At 59.9% G+C, this 17,633-nt stretch overlaps 3 protein-coding genes across 4 annotated transcripts in view; 1 reads left to right on the forward strand and 2 right to left on the reverse strand.

The window, feature by feature from the left end:
- Positions 1-10,464, forward strand: part of AXIN1 (axin 1) — a 58,661-nt gene extending 48,197 nt beyond the window's left edge. Inside the window, exons 6-11 of one of the 2 annotated variants that reach the window (XM_032460697.1) lie at positions 1,628-2,157; positions 2,752-2,922; positions 4,888-5,133; positions 6,896-7,003; positions 8,665-8,832; positions 9,612-10,464. In XM_032460697.1, coding sequence (XP_032316588.1) covers positions 1,628-2,157; positions 2,752-2,922; positions 4,888-5,133; positions 6,896-7,003; positions 8,665-8,832; positions 9,612-9,738 — 1,350 coding nt within the window. In that variant the 3' untranslated portion in view covers positions 9,739-10,464. The remainder of the gene's footprint in view (positions 1-1,627; positions 2,158-2,751; positions 2,923-4,887; positions 5,134-6,895; positions 7,004-8,664; positions 8,833-9,611) is intronic. The other variant, XM_032460698.1, reaches the window with a different exon arrangement.
- Positions 10,465-10,810: 346 nt separating this feature from the next.
- PDIA2 (protein disulfide isomerase family A member 2) lies at positions 10,811-13,962 on the reverse strand. The gene is made up of 11 exons (XM_006181347.3): positions 13,742-13,962; positions 12,946-13,152; positions 12,731-12,864; positions 12,515-12,652; positions 12,316-12,432; positions 12,095-12,220; positions 11,829-12,026; positions 11,616-11,736; positions 11,361-11,542; positions 11,072-11,182; positions 10,811-10,942 (listed from the first exon to the last, which is right to left on the reverse strand). The coding sequence occupies exons 1-11, from the start codon at positions 13,935-13,937 to the stop codon at positions 10,898-10,900; spliced, it is 1,575 nt and encodes a 524-aa protein (XP_006181409.2). The 5' UTR covers positions 13,938-13,962; the 3' UTR covers positions 10,811-10,897.
- A 129-nt stretch (positions 13,963-14,091) lies between these two features.
- On the reverse strand, positions 14,092-17,041 carry ARHGDIG (Rho GDP dissociation inhibitor gamma). Its single transcript, XM_032460703.1, has 6 exons — positions 16,447-17,041; positions 15,211-15,390; positions 15,053-15,136; positions 14,727-14,803; positions 14,582-14,645; positions 14,092-14,488 (listed from the first exon to the last, which is right to left on the reverse strand). Exons 1-6 carry the CDS (start codon positions 16,517-16,519, stop codon positions 14,289-14,291), a joined length of 678 nt encoding a protein of 225 aa, XP_032316594.1. The 5' UTR covers positions 16,520-17,041; the 3' UTR covers positions 14,092-14,288.
- Between the last annotated feature and the right edge of the window lie 592 nt (positions 17,042-17,633).

Here is a 17,633-nt window from a genome sequence, read left to right on the forward strand (position 1 = left end):
GCATCCCCGGCAGGTGCACTACAGCTGTGCCTGGAGCCCACAAGCTCTCAGGAGAGGGGCTGGACCCAACTGTGTTCTCTGACTTAACAGAAAGTGTTCACACGAATAGCCCCTTGTGTTTCTCTAGTGTCGATTCAGGAACTCATTGGCGGGCACAGGGCCTCAAGCTCAGGTGGGCTGCCACATGCAGTGGCCTCTGATCATGAGAGCCTGGCCTCAGGCCCACGGCTGCCCCAGCTGGTCTGTTCCCATGGGCGTCCCTCAGTCCCCAGGGTGTGGCAGTATGCCAAGCACCTGGCAGTGCAGTCTCAAGTCTGTTACTAGGTGTGATTTCATAAGCTGTATGAGTCATGCTATACATTATAAGTGATAGTCCTTTCTGAAGAGAAATAGCTACAGATTTTTTAATTACAATTTTTTTGAATATGGATTTTTTAATGACTTACTTTCATTGTAAAATTGGGAAAATAAAGACAAGAGAAAATGAAAACTAATAGCTGAACAGTTACATAAATCTATTACATTTTAAAACCCTAAAATGGAATTTCTTCACATGCAGAGCTATTAAGAAAATAGATCCCCAGGAGTCTGGAGGTTCCCTCTTGCTTACTGCTGCCTTAGGGATAAATAGCATCAACACTCCGGTGCCCCTGGGAGGACTTGGCATAAAGTCTCCCGGAGTCCCCAGCCCCTCATCCCAAAAGCACAAGGGTCAAGGTGGGGACACAGGATGGGATGTGGGAACCTAGGGGCCTGAGTCTCTGTGGGGCAGCTCTGAGCAGTGCCCACAGGGTGAGTGTCCCTTCCATCCATCCTTTCCTCCTCCTCTGTCCTTTTTGGTGCCATTTTCCACCCTGAGGTGCAGCTCCCACAGCTGCCTGCTTGTCCACATGACATTTAGGTGCTTGTGCACCAGTGAGAAATTCTGTGGTCACTTTGGAGATTTATTGATGTTAAAGTGCAGGATAGCTTGGTTGCCCGCTGTTCTCAGTTATGACCACGTTACTCAACATTCTAGTTTGGAGAACTCAAGAAGACAAGAAAATTAATGTGAGATGTATTTTTTTGGAATTAAAAGTGATCAAATGTTTATGTTTACACATAGGGTTATGGAAACTCTTAGAGTGTCAAAAGGAATTCAACTAGTTTGATGTGAGAATTTATTAAGACACATATAGCAAGGTAAGCAAACACCGAGAGCTCTTCTGTACAAGGGCAACGTTCCTTTTGAAAATATAATTGAAAATAGAAGATCGATGAATAGGAAAGCTCAACTGAAAAAACACAGAATTGTCATTGAGACATAGAAGGAAAGGGAACCAGTGCCAGGCTTCCTGGAGGTCTGTGCCTGTGCCTCTCACATCCTGTGTCCTCGTCTGTCTGTGCTGCCTGGCCAGGGCCCAGCAGTGCCGCCTGGGACTCCACAGGGACAGAAGAGGCTCTAGGAGTCGTCTTGTTTGGGCGGCCCCTCCAGCCCGTTGTTGGGCCCTGCCTCATCCTGGGCTCTGGGCTTCTGGCCCTCAGGACAGCGCAACCAGGCTTCTTTGTCTGTTGTTTGCCTCCTCAAGCACGGGGTGTCTGTGGTGCAGCCAGTGCTAAGAGGTGATGGATGGCCTTTTCCCTACAGGAGGAGGAAGGCGAGGATGGCGACATGTCCTCTGGTCCCCCAGGGGCCAGTCATAAGTTGCCTTCAGCAGCAGCCTGGCACCACTTCCCGCCCCGCTACGCGGACGTGGGCTGCGTGGGGCTGCGGGACGCACACGAGGAGAACCCCGAGAGCATCCTGGATGAGCATGTGCAGCGAGTCATGAGGACGCCCGGCTGCCAGTCACCAGGGCCCGGCCACCGCTCCCCAGACAGTGCACATATGCCCAAGATGGCGGGGGTGCTGGGGGCCGCAGGGCCCGGGCATGGGAAGCACGGGCCCAAGTTGGGGGCAAAGCTGGACTCAGCTGGCCTGCACCTCCACAGACACAGCCACCACCATGGCCACCACAGTGCAGCCAGGCCCAAGGAGCCAGCCGAGGCTGAGGCCTCCCGCCGGGTCCAGAGCAGCTTCGCGTGGGGTCCAGAGCTACACGGCCACGTGGCCAAGCCCCGCGGCCATCTGGAGAACTTGGGCTCCGCGCCCAACGCCAGCGACAATCTGGCCTACAGGTGAGTGTTTGCAGCAGCCCGCACTCTGAGACTGATGGGATTGCGGTTCCTTCATCCTATGTCTGTGTCAGTAAAAGCTGCACCTGTCTCCCAGGAGGAGGGGTTCAAAGTGAGAGACTGTGTCTTCTGTGGACTCTGTTTAGTGACCTTTAAAGGTCATTAAACCGAAGTCACCACAGAGACTGCAGGCATGTGTACCTGGGTGTGCTGGCCACTGAGGCTCCAGTCCTGAAATGTGGTTAGATCAGATGCGCCTGTTTCAAAGAGAGGTGTCTGGGTGAGGAGGAGGGACCGGGCCCTGGATGCCAGCACTGGGCGGGTGGCCTGGGCCAGGAGGGCAAAGGACCGTGCTACAGCCTGGCCCTTGGCTCCAGCCCTCCCAGCCCATGCTGGACACCTGCCTTCCCTTCCTGCCATAGAGTTAGCCCGAAACACCCTGTCAGCCCTGCAGGGCTGGGGCAGAGGCCGTGAGAATGCGTCAATTGGTCAAGGCTTCCAAGTTCGAGGTGGGGTCCCTCCCGGGCTGTCCTCCCTGAGCCATACGGGTCAGAGGTCAGCTGGAGTCAACAGGTATCCTGGGTCTTGCTCTTACAGTGGAAAGGTGGCCACAACCTCTAAAAGAAATGCTAAGAAGGCCGAGTCAGGGAAGAACACCAACGTGGAGGCACCAGGCCCCTCAGAAGATGCGGAGAAGAACCAGAAGATCATGCAGTGGATCATCGAGGGCGAGAAGGAGATCATCCGGCACCGGAAGGCCGGCCATGGGTGAGAGGCAGCAGGACTCAGGCCCCTGACCTGGGCATGGGCACCAGAGTGTGGAGCCGACACGCCAGCCTCTAGAGCTGCTCTGAGCAGCTGGTCTTACTGCAGACCCTGTGCTACGGAAACAAGAGTTCTGTGGAATCAGGTCCAGTCTGTGGCAGCGTAAGGTCAATGCTGTGGGTCCTGTGGTGGGGTTGGGGGTTACTGACGAGCTTCAGTGTCCCAGGCAGGAGCATCCACTGGTAAGATCAGCCTAAAGTCACTGCAGCTCACCTGCCAAGGAGGGACCTGCTGTTACGTGGCTGCCCTCCCGTAAGAAAGAGCTGAGGCAGAGCCCACAGGAGAGGCCTTCCAGGTCTGATCTCGTCCCCCAGCTGACCAAGGAGCAGTTCTCATCAATCTCTGTCCCTCTGCTCTGTGTTATCAGTCTCGGTGTCATCCCATTAACCCATTGTGGTGGGGACAGGGCTGAGCAGGGGCCTGGGGCTGGTGGGGTCTGCATGTCTGTGGGAGGGTCACCCTTCCTTCCTCAGGCAGACCTCCCAGACCCTCACCTGGCCACGAGTGGGGAGGTTTGAGTGGTGTGTGAGAGGCAGGTGATTACCTGCCTACCCATTCTGAGTCTTGTCTCCACATGACCTTGGAACAAGCCCCTGCCCGGGTCCAGACCCTCTGCAGTCACCGAGCCTGTCTTGGGGGCAGCCTCTCTGGGAGCCCCTCTCCTGCTCTGGTTGGAGTAAGGGTGGATTCTTGGCTTCTCCAGATTTCTCTCTTTTGCGATTTTCATGAGGAGTGGCTCTGTCCTTGGCCACTCGCCCGATCCCAAATGGAGAGTTTCTATGGATAGAGTAAGAGTCTGGAAATGGTCTCCTAGGCTTGGGAGACCTTGGTTCCTGCCATCAGGATGGGCTAGGGGCTGTGTTAAGTGCCAGTGCTCCAGGATCTCCCCCAGGCTCTCCTCATGCCCTGTGGGCGCAGGGAGTGAGGGGTGGGGGATGGGGTGGGGCCTCCCTGTGGCCAGCCTTATAGGACTTTCCAGGAGGACTCTACCTCTCCCTGAGATACATTCCCTTGGGCAGTTCTGACATCACAAGGACGCTGGGTCAGCCCACTCCCCTGGGGCCTCTTCTTGGAATTCCCTTATTTCTGTCCTGATGCTCAGCCCCTCTTTCTGAGGCCTCAAGTCTTAGCTGAGAGAGGCTTATGTTTTCACTCGAGTTCCATTCAGTGGTTGAGTGACAGCACATCACACAGACGTAAAACATGTTTTCAGTGTTAGTAACAAAAGAGAAGGCATGGTACCATGTTGAGGGGAAATCAGGAAAAATCATATGTTTAGAGTTATGCCAGTTGTGTCAAGTATTTCTAATGGGGAAGGAAATATACTAAATATACTGAGAGTAGCTATTTCTAAATTGCATTTACTTTGTTCTTTGAATTTCCTGTATGTTTCAAGTTTTTCTCAAAAAGTATTTAATACTAAAATAATTTTTTAAAACACTAAGAACTTTTTTAAAAAAAGTCCTCATGAAGAAAGAGGAAAAAAAGTCTTCATATAGGGTATGATTTACATTTCAGTAAAGCTAGGCAAGGAGGGTGAGCTTAGTGGTAAAGTTTCTGCTTAGCATGCCCAAGGTCCTGGGTTCAATCTCCAGGTCCACCATTAAAATAAATAAACCTAATTACCTCCTCGCCCTAACAAAACAAAACATTTCAATAAAGCTCTAAAAAATAAGTGTAGGTATAGCTCAGTGGTAGAGCACCTGCTTAGCATGCACAAGGTCCTGGGTTCAATCCATTGAACTTAAAAGTAAATTATAAATAAATAAATAACTCCCCCAAAAAAACCTAAAACAAACAAAAAATAAGACTCCAAACAAGTTTCGAGAGAGGACCGTGTGCACCCGCAGTGTGAGAGGAATGTAGTGGGCCTGAGGCCTTCCTCACCTTCTTCTCTTGCCCCTAAAGGTCATCCGGGGCAAAGAAGCAGCAGGCCCATGAGAGCTCCAGGCCCCTGTCCATCGAGCGTCCCGGGGCCGTGCATCCCTGGGTCAGCGCTCAGCTCCGGAACTCGGTCCAGCCCTCCCATCTCTTCATTCAAGACCCCACGATGCCACCCAACCCGGCCCCGAACCCTCTGACGCAGCTGGAGGAGGCCCGCAGGCGTCTGGAGGAGGAAGAGAAAAGAGCCAGCAAGTTGCCCTCAAAACAGAGGTACGGGGGCCTCAGGGAGAGCAGGGGGCCTCCTGTCAGGGCCTCTCTGTGCTGTGGTACCACTCTTGGGGGTGAAGTTCCCCAAGACCTGAGGTCCCCCTGCTGTGTTGTGTGTGTGGCCAGTGGCTGGAGGGCAGGTGGTTGTCACTGTCCTGGGGAAGGAGGAGGAAGTCCTTCCTGCATCGTGGCTGCCCTGTGCGCATGTGCTCGCCTGGTGTTCATATTGGGACCGCTGGAAGTCACAGTCAGATCACCATTAGCTGCTGTGCAGGCTGAGCTCAGAGGGGGCAGTTCTGGGGCTTCCTGGCTGCCTCCCTAAATGTGTCATGTGCAGGCAGGCAGAAAGTACTGAAATGTGTGTGGTGTTAGCTCTTCTCCTAGAGAAACCCCAGCCCCTCAGCCCTCCTTGGCCTTGAGGGCTAGGATGGCCCAACTGGCTACCACTGTAGCCTCAGGCCAAGCCCTATTCTACCCCAGTGGAGTGGGGAGACCTCGCCTTCATGGGGGCAGGTGATCTCTCCAAGCTGGACCCTTTAGCTGGGCCTTAAGGTCACTTTCCCAGGCATGGCCCATCAGGATTCCCAGGCAGATCAGGGTCCCTGTGAAGGACCTGAAAATCAGAGAAATGTGGTCATAAAACTGTGGCCAGTGTTTTCCTCGGACGTCCTGGCTCCCCTCACCCAGTCTTCAGCAGACCTGGGCATCTGGGGTCTGGCCTCACTGTGTGAGGGGCCGTCCTGCTCTGGGGAGGTCAGAGTCAGTGTGCAGACTGTCCCCAGCATCTATCTCGGGCCCAGCCAGAAGTCTGCATGTGTCCCCCGGGTCATTGAAGGTGACCATATGTATGGCCACTTGTCTCATAGCCCGTGACCTTGTCTAGTTAGTGTAGAACCGGGGAAGCCGGCTCTGTGTAGGAGGCCTCACCTGGTGCTGGAGTTGCCGCGCCCATCTGACAGGCCCATGACTTGGAGGCAGACGTGGCTGAGGCGTGCAGACCTCCTCCCTGCTGCACAGACCCTCTGCAGGGGCTTCCTGCCCACCATCCTTGCCTGGCATCATCTGCTGTTCCTGCCAGCGCCCAGCAGGCCTGCCCAGCAGCACATCCGCTCTCTGGCTACTGACGCCTATTCAGCCACTCCAGGGGTCCAGGGTGCGTGGTACTTTTATAGACGGCTGCAGACCACAGAGCAAAGGTCGCTGGGCCCTCCTTGTGGGGCGCCCCCACCCAGGCCGGTCAGAGTGGAAGTCACTGTCAGGGCCGCACATCGTCGCACCCAGGGGTAGACACCGCTGGGAGAGATGCTGCTGGGCAGCGAGCCCCAGGACAGGCCTCCCAGCTCCTTGGGACAGGGCGATGCCTGCGTCCGGAACCCAAGTCTGTGGCAGATGGAGCAGGAAGAGCCACACCACAGGGAGGAGGCCAGAGGCATCTCCTCTCCAGAAGGCAGAGGCTCCTGTGAGTGCAGGACGAAGTGACAGGATCCCAGAGTGTGTTTCCGGGAACCCGGGGGTCTGCCCGTAGGAGGAATCTGGGAACTCTGGACGGACGGAAGCGGCGTTGGTCTCTCAACTGATCCTGATGGAGCCCTTGATCCTCCAGCCCTATACCACAGCCCAGGAAGGGGTTTGGTGTCCTGTCCGCCTCACGCAGTGGGAGCCTTGTTTGTGGTGACAGACCGCTCCAGGAGCCCCCGCTCCGCCTGCTGGCCACTGGAGGCCCCACCGCAGGCCCATGCAGCTTACAGACGCCGTTGTTCCCTAGGTATGTGCAGGAGGTCATCCAGCGGGGGCGCTCCTGCGTCAGGCCAGTGTGCACGCCCGTGCTGAGCGTGGTGCCAGCGGTGTCGGACCTGGAGCTCTCCGAGACAGAGTACGTGCGCTCCCCCTGTGGGTCCTCCTGGTGCCGTCCACCCGGCCCACGCCGTGGGCCACGCCCTGCGGTGGCGCAGCTGTTGCCGGGATGGGAGCTTGGACACTGCGCCTGAAGAGCTGGGGCTGCAAGCTGTATATCTGTCAGAGGACCTGCTGACCGTCCACATGGTGACAAGTGACCAACAGGCCAGACAGGAGGTCTGCTTGCCTCCTGCGTTCTGGCTACAAGTCCCCCACCCAGCCTTGGAACTCGCTGGTCAGCGACCTCCTGGCTTGATGGGGTCGGGCTGCAACTGGGATTCCCCTGGCCCACCGCCGACCAAAAGCATCAGCGCTGGGCACTGTATGTGCAGTGAGCTGGCTCTGTTCTCACATGGAGTGTGGGGGTCTGCGTGTCCACACCCCAGGCACCTGTGGGCCACAGTGTAGACACTGCCGACCACCCAACCCCCACACGTCTGCTCAAGACAGAGCAGGAGGAGGGGTCCCCCACCTCAGCCTTCGCCGGGCTGACCCCAGACAGTACTTCATCGTGTGCAGCCCAGTGTGCTGAGCAGCTCAGGGCCTCCCCAAAGGTCATTCCCCAGGTTTGGCCTCAGAAGATGCAGGAGACCCCTCTGTAGAGCATGCACCCTCACAGGAACCCCTGGGGGGCTCCCAGGACAGGCTGAATTGGAGGCCGCATGACTGAGAGACGGAAACAGGTGCCTGGGCACCTGGCTCAAACAGTGGATGGCCACACGGCTGAGGTGTCCGCCTGGGGTGTGCCCAGGAGCACCAGGAAGGGGAGGGTCTCCTAGGAGAGTAGAGCCCGCTGTGAGCTCAGGCAGCCTTCCTGATGTGATGCTGGCGTACCCAGCTGACCAGGCCAAGGGCTATGCACAAGCACACTGGGCAGCTCTGGGGTGGTCACAGGACAGGGGACACTGGAGGAGAAGGGTGCTGCCTCAGCACCCCTTCGGGATGAAGGTCCTACCCCTGCCTGGGCAGAAGGTGCTGCTGGCCTCATGTCCCTCGCTGAAGTCTTGGGATCAAGCTCTCTGCTGTGGGGCAAGTCCATTTCAAGACCCGTCACAGTGGTGTTTGTCTAGCCTCCGGCCTTCAGGTGTTCTTGAAGGTTTAGGGCTGTAGACTTCCCTGGGACACAAGCAGTATAGACCAGCCTGCAGGCAGGGCTGCAGTGGTCCCCACTGCCTGGCTACCTCATGGAGCCCCCAGAGGCATCTACGCCAGGTTCCAGCTCTGAGGGGCCTGCTCACCGAGTTTTGTGTGGTCTGAGTCAGGGTGCTGCCCACCGGCCAGCTCAGGCCACAGGGAAACCAGGGCTTTGCAGTGGGTGGAAGAGGGCAGTAGGCAGGCCTAGGCACTGGTCAGACATGAGGCAGGCAGGCAATGAGCTGCTGTTCACGCAGCAGGGCACGTGGGCTGGTACAGGATTGGAAACCTGGGTGGAAGCACGGCATGGGGTGAGCCCACAGGGGTTGGATGTGGCTGTGTGGGTGGGGTGGGCATTGGGGCCTGTGGACGTGTGGCGTTCCTGAGTATGGCCTAGCTCACCCCTGCAGGCCTTGCCTGTTGTTTACTGGGGAGCCTGGGTCCAGGGTGGGGTGCCCTGTGGGACCCCAGGCCCAGCAATCACTGCAGCTTCTCTGCCCCCAGGACGAAATCACAGAGGAAGGCGGGTGGTGGGAGCATGCAGCCGTGCGACAGTATCGTTGTGGCCTACTACTTCTGTGGGGAGCCCATCCCCTACCGGACCCTGGTGAGGGGCCGTGCGGTTACCCTGGGCCAGTTCAAGGAGCTGCTGACAAAGAAAGGCAACTACAGGTGAGAGGCTGGGGTGGGGCCTGTGGGGTCTCTCATCTCTTAGTCCTCCTCCACCTCATCCTCCTGTCCAGCCATGGCGTTAGCGTGAGCCCTGCAATGAGTGAGGCATGGGTAGCCTTAGGGTTCCGGTCCCAACTCCCGGCCCAGCTGCCTGACTGATGCCTCTAGGCCAATCGACTAAGGGGTCTTGAGGGTCTTTTGGTCCCCATGCTGCAGTGACCTGAGTCAGCTTCATGTCAGCCTCCTCATTCAGCCCAGTTTTGCTGGACTGCAGAAGCGCGGGCTCTCCTCCCCCAGGGTTTGCCCTGGGCCACCTGGCCCTGCTGGCCTGAGACCAGCTCCTGGAGGCTCCTGAGTGGGCACTGTAGGAGGAGCAGAGCGCAGATGGCGTCTCAACTGGGGTCAGTCCGTGGTGGGCCTACGTGTGTGGCTTCCTCTGTCCACTGAATGGCCAAGCACCATTGGAGGGCATGGCCACTGGAGGAGGGCCTGGGCTGCAGTGGCCACTGCCTGGGCTTGAGTCGGGGTGTTAACCCAGTGAGGATGACAGGAACCCCGTGCCCACCCACTCCTCCCCCACGGCACCCAGAAGCCAGGGTGGGGACCCCATGTGGTCACCATGCTTGTCCCCTTCCAACCCTCTGGCACACAGGCACCGGGCAGAACCAGCTCATGTGCCCTGCAGGAAGGGTCTGGAGCCACACTGCTGTGCTCATAGAGGGTGGTGAGGCCCCGAGGGCATGGCAGGGTGACCCTCACCACCCCTCCCTGCCCCGCAGATATTACTTCAAGAAAGTGAGTGACGAATTTGACTGTGGTGTGGTGTTTGAGGAAGTGCGGGAAGACGAGGCTGTCCTGCCCGTCTTCGAGGAGAAGATCATCGGAAAGGTGGAGAAGGTGGACTGACCAGCACGCCTGGCTTCTGCGCTGGCTGGGCCCTCATGGGCCAGGGGCAGGGGCAGCTGCACCGAGAGCAAGGTCATGCGGAGTCACGTGCTCTTGAGTGTGTAGAAGACATGGGGTCTTGGTGGGAGGCCAGGTGCCACCTACCCCACAGCTGCCTGCCCCTTGGCTCCATCTGTTTCCAGGTGGGTGGAGGTCCCTGAGGGTCCCAAAGGCTTCCGTCCACTCCTCTGTAGGAATACTCAGAGAGTCCGCCCTAGCAGGGAGCCCACCTTGGGGCCGCCTCGAGACCTCCCCAGCGGCCCCTGCTGCTAACTGCCGGCAGCCCCCCGGCGCTCACTCCACAGGCTCTGCTCCTCCCTCTGAGACTAGCCGCCTGCCATGGCCTGCCCTGGTCAGGCCTGTCCCCGAGCTGGGGTGCAGGGCCTGCGGGGCCTCTGCCAATTGTACGTGTCACCGAGTGCCTTCAACACAGCTTGTCTCTTGCCTGCCACTGTGCGGACCCGGCAACGGAGCACTGAGGCCTTCCCTCCTCTGCCCTCGGTTTACGAGCACTGGCTCAGCGGGTCCCGGGCCCCTCCTTCCTAAGGGCCCCTGTAAATATGTACAGTTCTCAGGCCCGGGCCAGTGGGGGGGCTGCCCTGAGCCCGTTTTTCATGCGCTGACTTGTACAATTATCTTTTCAAAGGTACTTGGATAATAATGAAATAAAACCATTTTTGAACCTTCTCTGACTGTGGAATGTACCTAACATGGGTGGGGCCTGGCTGGCGGGCATGGCCCTTGGTGGGCTCCTGGCACTGCGTGCCCTGTCTCCTGTAGCCTTCCTGGGCACTGAAGGAGGGCATGCCAGCCTCAGAGGGGTGGGGGTGGGGTCTTGTGGACCAGTGCTGGCAGAGCTCTGGAGAGGGCGGTGCCGAACCCAGCCATGCTCCCCATTCTAGCCCAGAGGGGCCCCAGGAGGAGGGCTGGGGGAAAGGACTGGACGCCATCCAAGACATAAAGGCCCCAGGAGGCTGAGACTTGGTCAAAACCAAGGGTAAGGGGTCAGCCTTGCTCAGGAACCACACATAGCCCAGGACCAGAGCTCTTTATTCACAGCCCACAGCTTCCACAGGCACCAGAGAACACAGTGCCCAGGGAACACTGACAGTAGCAGCAGCTATAGCTCGTCTTTGGGCTCCAAGGTAGAATTTTCTGGTGTCTCCTGGAAAGGGTCATAGAGCCCCAGCTGGAGCTGCACCCTCAGCCCAGACCTGCCCTAGTCAGCCCATCAGCCACCCATCTGGAGGACTTGGCTTATCCAGAGCCCTAGAGCCTTGGGACAGACACCCACCGGGAAGGGGGCACCAGGCACTTCCTTGGGCTCCTCTGCAGGCAGCTTGCCCCCGTTGTCCAGAAACTTGGAGAAGGTCTCCAGGTCCCTCGTGCTTTTGTATTCAATCACCTGAGGAGGAACAGAAGGGTCTGGAGAACACACTCTCCCAAGCCTCAAAGCCCAAGGCCACATGCCACCCAGACCCTACCCACCCCACCAAGGCCATGCCCTGTCTCCAGCCACTACCTGAAGGACCCGGATGGAGCCCCAGACCAAGGACAGCAGGGTCCCGCCTCACCCGCCTCACCTTCCGACCGGGCCCTGCTGGGAAGTACTTGAGGGTGGGGAAGCCTTGCACAGGGAAGGCCTCCAGTTCATTGGCCGTTGCGTCCAGCTCGGCGATGATGATGTCCTCGTGGTCCTTGTACTTCTCGGCCAGGGCCTCCCAGGCTGGGGCCATCTCCTTGCAGTGGGCACACCATGGGGCATCTAGGGCAGGGGGCATCAGCACAGCCTGCAGGGTGCCCCACCACCTCCCCTGCCCACTGCCCTTCACACTCACAGAACATGACAAACACGTTCTTGGTTTCATCAAAGGCCACCTGCTCGAAATTCTTGCCCACGAGAGTCTTGACTGGCCGTTGGTCCCAGTCAGGGGGCACCTCTTGGCTCAAGTGATAGGGCTGGGGAACCGGGCCAGGTGCTTCATTGAGGGGTCTCTCCCAAGAACTGTTGCTCCCACCCCCACCCGCTGGTGGGCAGCCCAGCAGCAGACCTTGACCTCCCCTCCCAGGACTGCATGACAGAAGGCCGCAACTGAGGTTGCAGTGACTGGACCTCGGTCCACAAGTGCATACTTCTTGGTGGTCTCTATGTTGATGAAGCGCAGGGTGGGGGCCTCCTCAGCCTTGAGGCCAAAGTATTGCAGCACGTGGTCGTTGTCGGCACCCACGTCCACCACCACAAACAGCACCTGCCAACAGGGAGGCCGAGTGGGCGCCCCATCTCCCCACCATCCCGCCCCCAGGGCCCAGCCAGTACCTGCCCCCGGAAGGGGGGAGCAGCCTCCTGGAAGCCTGCCAGCAGCTCCCGGTGGGGAGCCAGCGTCTGGTTGACGAACAGCAGCAGGTGGTTAAGGATCTTGGCCGCAAAGATCTTAGGGGACGTCTGCAGGGCAGGTGGAGCTCGTGGGGCGGCTCCCACGGGCACCTTCCCACTGCCCTGGCCCTCCTCCTCACACCAGCACCTCCAGCCTGACTCACCTGGCTGTTGAACTCCGTAACCAGATGCATACTATGCGTGAGGAGGAAGCGGGACAGCTCCCCCTGGTCCAGGCCCAGCTCCTTGTCCACTGGGAAGTCTGCCCGTCCCTCGTCAAACTGGACAACACCAAGTGGGTCAGCAGTAGCCATGGCTCTGACCCCTATCCCCGCCCTGGCCCTGACTCCAGGCCCAACCCACCTTCTTGAAGAGGACCACAGTGTCCTTGGTGAGGCCAAATTTCTGAAAGAGCTGTGGCTGGTCAGTGAGGCCAAAGGTCATGTCCAGGGCATCCTGGGCCACGGCCAGGAAGATAGCCACATCTTTGTCCTTCAGGTCCTAAGGGGCCAGAGCCTGTGAGGCCAGCAGACATTCCAGGCCCTGCTCCCAGGCTTGGCTCCCATGCCCTCAGCTCACCTGGAAGAAGCCCACCACCACCACATCCCTGGCATCGATCAGCGCCTGGGCACCCTCCTCATCCTCTAGCTGAGTGGCACTGGAGCCCACCCGCCGCCTCAGCCACTCAGCGATACCCTCCGCGTCCAGGGGACCTGCAGAGATTCCCTTCAGCTGGGGCCCAGCCCTGCCCACCCGCCCAACCTGCCCCATCTCCCCACTCCTGCTCCCCGCACCAGTGTATTCCTCTGGGTGTGTTCGGTTCCCATCTCGGAAGAACTTGAGCGTGGGGTATTCTGTCACAGCAAACTCCTCGGCCAGCTCCGGCTCTGCAGGCACATCCACCTTGGCCAGCCGGGCCTTGGCTGACTCCGCTGCTAGCAGAGCAGCTGCCCTGCTGTACTCAGGGGCCAGTGCCTTGCAGTGCCCACACCACGGGGCATCTGGGGGACAGGACTGTGAATGCCCCCTGGCCTCCCCAACCCCAGCTGTCCACCAGGCCAGAGCCGGCAGACCCGGGGGTCAGGTCCAGCAGGGAGCAAGCATGTCCTATCCATACAACCTTTACCATCCAAGCCTCAGCCACCCTGAGCCCAAGGACCAAGACCAGCTCTTCACAGCTCTCAGCTCAGGATGCAGCAGCTAGTACTGTCCCGACAGTGAGGTTAAGAAGAATCCGCCAGCGGCTGCCCTCTGTGGCCGGCTTCCCGGCTGTAAGCGGCTGCCTGTTGAGGCCCACCAGCTAGGAATGGCTCTCCCGAGTGAAAAATTTATAAAAACCCAGACGAACAGGCAAGTCTGAGTGCTAGCTGACCCTTTACAGGAAGAGTTGGCAGAAGTATGACCGTAGGTCTCCCCTGTACCCATGCCCCCCACAGTGTGAGGACTGGACCCCCAGGGCTCTGCCCTGGTGCCCTCCAATGAAGCCCCAAGGACATAGTGGCACTGGAGCCTCTGTGGCCACTATGGGGGGCAGGACCCTCCAGGGTGGCCCCTGTGGGTCCCCTAGCCCCACTGGCCCTGAGCACTCACAGAACTCCACCAGCAGGGCAGGGTGCTCCTGCAAGGCCAGGCCTAGGGTCCGCTGGCTCAGCACCAAGATCCCATCCTCCTCGAGGACCTCCTCCTCCAGGGGCTCCTCCAAGGGACCCCCGGGCCCTGGTTCCTGGCCCCACAGGCTTGAGGCCCCGAGCAGCAACAGCAGCACCAGCAGAAGCTGACCGTCCATGGCAGTGCCGGGGCCCGCAGGTGGGGGCAGATAAGGGGGCCGGGGGCCAAGCGGCTGCTGCCACGTGGCACGTAGGCCTGGTCACAGGGAAGATAAGGCAGGAGGTTCCCCCCACCTGGGGGAGGGGAGGCAGACAGGCGACACCGAGGGCACTGAGACAGAGCGACATTTAATAGGACTGTTTAGGGCACAGTGCCAAGCCTGGGGAGGGGGCATCCCGGGATAGGACAGAGGGCTTGGTGGGGCTGGTCACAGGGGGCTGGGGAATGCTCAGGGGTCCCTTGCAGCAACTGACAGAGGCGGGGGAAGCCAGGACTCCAAATGGGAAGTCAGCACCCAGGCAGGGGGCACTCAGTTCTCCCAGTCCTGCCGGATGTGGAGGCCCCACTCCCAGGACAGGTGAGGGGTCCTGTCGTCATCGGTGATGAAGGACGTGACCACGTAGGCGCCCCGCACCAGGGCGCCCCGGGGTGCCTCCTCCACCGGAGTCACGAACTCATACTCCTGGGCGCTCGGGCCGTAACTGCCCACCATGTAGACAGCTTTGTCCACTGAGAGAGGGTCGAGGGTGTTAGGGGCTGCCCTCTGCCCCACTGGTCCCCACCCCCAAGTCCCCCCAGGCTGCCCCCCTACACCCCCCTCACCGCGCAGGCCCCGGCGGTAGGTGTGATGCAGACACTTGAGGCCACTGACAATCTCCTTGTTGACCTGAGGGACAGAGGGTGTTAAGGGGAGCCTCTGGGGGCTAGGCCTGTGGCTGGCTGGTGTTCCCCACAACAGCTCCCTCACCTTGAAGGTAATCTTCACTTTGTAATCAACACCCTCCTTCAGGACAAACACCTGGTTTTTCAGCGCAGCCAACTCCCCTGTTAGGGAAAGTGCAGCTAAGTATGAACTCCTGTGATGGCTGAGACCCTACCCCAGGAACCCCCACGGAGGGCTGTACCTGTGAGGGCTACAGTCTGGGAACTTGGGATTGAGCACGGGGATACTAAGCGGTCCAAACTGATAAGCCCAAGTCTCTACCCCCAAAATCAGTTTGTACTTTGCAAAAGGGGGTTACCCATGAGGTCCCTGCCTGGGGCTCACGGTGTACCAGGCATCCTGGAAATTACCTGTTAGGTCCATGATGATGGGCCCTGGAGCCTGCTCAGACATCAGTGTAAGCCTGGTCACCTGGACATTGGGCAGGCTGGGGTCTGAAGAGAAACCAGAAGTCTACAGGGGCACCTGTCCCCACCTGTCCCCTTCCAGGCCCTGGGTGTGTGCATACCCACAACAGGCGGCAGAGGCCCCAGCAGCGCCTGCTTGTACTTGACCAGGCTCTCGTCGTCTGGGTCCAGCTGCTGGATCTCCAGGAGACTCTTCCTCCCCGGGGCCCGGTACTCCGGCACAGCCTCATCCAGTGCCTCATCTGGTGGCAGCTGCCCCACCTCCTTGTCGGTCAGGAGGACTGGGGTCGGGAGGGTATGTGAGCAGCTGCTGCCAGCTGACCGTGGCCTTTACTGGAGCTTGCCATCTGGCCAGCTGTACCTCCCACTGCCCAAAAGATCTTAAGAGGAAGCTGGTGAGTGCTCTGGGAAGATGCAGAGGCAGCACCCACACCCAACCTCTTCAGGGGACTGAGCCTCCCAAGAGATGGAGCCAGGCGACCCCTGGAGGCACCAGCTGCCTTCTGGTCCAGCCATTCATCCAGGGCCCCTCCCTGACTCTGAGGCCAAAGCTGAAGGAAGGAAGACTCCAAATAGGGGACAGCCCAGAGGAGTAGGGGCCACCACTATAGAGTGATGACCTCCAAGGTCTTTCCTAGAGCAGAGGCCCTGCCTTTCACTACCCTCTAGGGTCCCCAGTGCCCCAAAGCCTCTTTCCATTTTTCTAGCATGCTACTGGATGCCTCTGGATCCCCAGCACCCTGCTTGGGGACTAGGTTCTCTGAATGCCTTCCCACAGTCCTAGGGATTCCTCCCCACAGCGTTCCTGAAGGCTAGGAGTGGTTCTCTCTAAACCCCTCAGCTTATGTTCTGGGGCCACATCCCCAGGTGCCTCCAGGCTCCTAGAGTCCCTTCCCACAGTGCCTGGGTTCAGGGGTCTTTCTGAGCCTTTCCCACAGTCCTAGGAGTTGGTTCCCATGGTGCCTTGGGGCCGGGTCTTTCTAAGTCCCTGCTCACTGTGCTCCAGTCTTTCCAGAGATCCACACCCTTCCTGAAGGAACCCCAGCCCCACCCAAGGGAGAGGGGACCTAAGGGGCAGGTTCCCAAGGGAAGAGGGTCCCCCTGCCACCCTGGCTTCACAAACAGACCCACCCCCTCTTGGCTCCTAGCCCCACGAGTGTCTAGTCTGGACGAAGCCCCCCAACCCTGCTAGAGCCCGGCCAGGGGATGGCGCCGCGAGGTCCCCACGAGCGCCCCCAAAGTTTCCGCAGGGGAGAAGCCGGCCCCCGCCCTGGGCTGAGTCCCCGCCCGAGCCCCCCGCCCACGTGGCCACCCTGGCCCCAACCGGGCCCGCTCACCTCGGGCGCACAGCGCCAGTCGCAGCAGCTCCAGCAGCTGCGCCCCCAGCTCACACGCGTCCAGGCCCAGCATGGTGGCCCGCGGCCCGGCCCCGCCGCCGAGCCGCCGAGGAGCCTCCGCCCGCCCCGCCGCCGCCCGGCTCGGCGCTCAGCCCCGGCGCGACTGCGGTGAGCTCATCCCGGCCGGGAGCGCCCCCCGCGCCCAGCGCCGCGCCCGCGCCGCGCGCCCCCAGCCGCTCCGCGGACCCCGCGCAGCCCCGTAGAGACGCGCGTGTCGCCCGCACGGCGCCGGCACCCGGTTGTCCCCGCCGCAGGCGCACCCGGCCCCCGCACAGCTGCCGCTGGCACGGACGCACACGACCGCGGTCACGGTCCCAGCCTCCCTGAACCCCGCTCTGACCGTCAGCGCTGCCCCACCCCCACGGCGCCGCCAGGAGTCTGGGGAGTCTCCGGGGAAGCCCTCTGGGCGGGGCGGGTGGGGCTGGGGGCGCCTAGTGGAGCAGGTGTGTTCTCCACCCTCCTAGTCCCCAGGCTCTCATTACCTGCAGGCAGTGAAGGCCGCACCTGGGGCCCAGCAGTCCCCCACCCTCCACCCTCCACGACTCCCACCTCGGCTGGAGCTTCTGTCTGGGCAGTGGGTACTCCTGGAGTCTGCCCAGCCTTGGGGGACCATAGAGGGTGGGGAAGTGTTTTATGGGTGTCTGCACAGCCTTCTGGCCCCGCACCCCAGAGGTTCACAGTCATTAGCACAGAGGGGCCAGTGTCCACATATACAGGGGCCGGGGGTCCCCTCAGCAGTGAGGAGCAATCTGGAGACACACAGCCATTATTCAAGTGTTTACTGGCTGGGCTGCGTGAGTGTGGCAGAGGGTGGGGAGTCTTTATATGCTTTGGGGACCCAGACCATTCCGGAAGCCCCTGTCTTTGGGGAGAAAAGGACACTGATCCAAAACAGAACAGGGTGGTGGAGTGCTGAGAGGGGAGCACAGAGGGGCTACTGGTCTCGATGCCTAAACAGACCCTGGGGCAGGTAGATGGGGATCAGTGGAGCAGGGGAAGGGGTGAGCTGGACTTGAGGCTGGGGACAGCTGGGTCAGCGTGGAGGGGGAGGGGGAACACCAGCCAGAATCCTCCTGCTTCCTTACACCTCTTGCCCCCCCATTTCTGAGAACACCCAAGGATCAGAT

Source organism: Camelus ferus, chromosome 18 (genome assembly GCF_009834535.1).
Source record: "Camelus ferus isolate YT-003-E chromosome 18, BCGSAC_Cfer_1.0, whole genome shotgun sequence".
NCBI lineage: Eukaryota > Metazoa > Chordata > Mammalia > Artiodactyla > Camelidae > Camelus > Camelus ferus.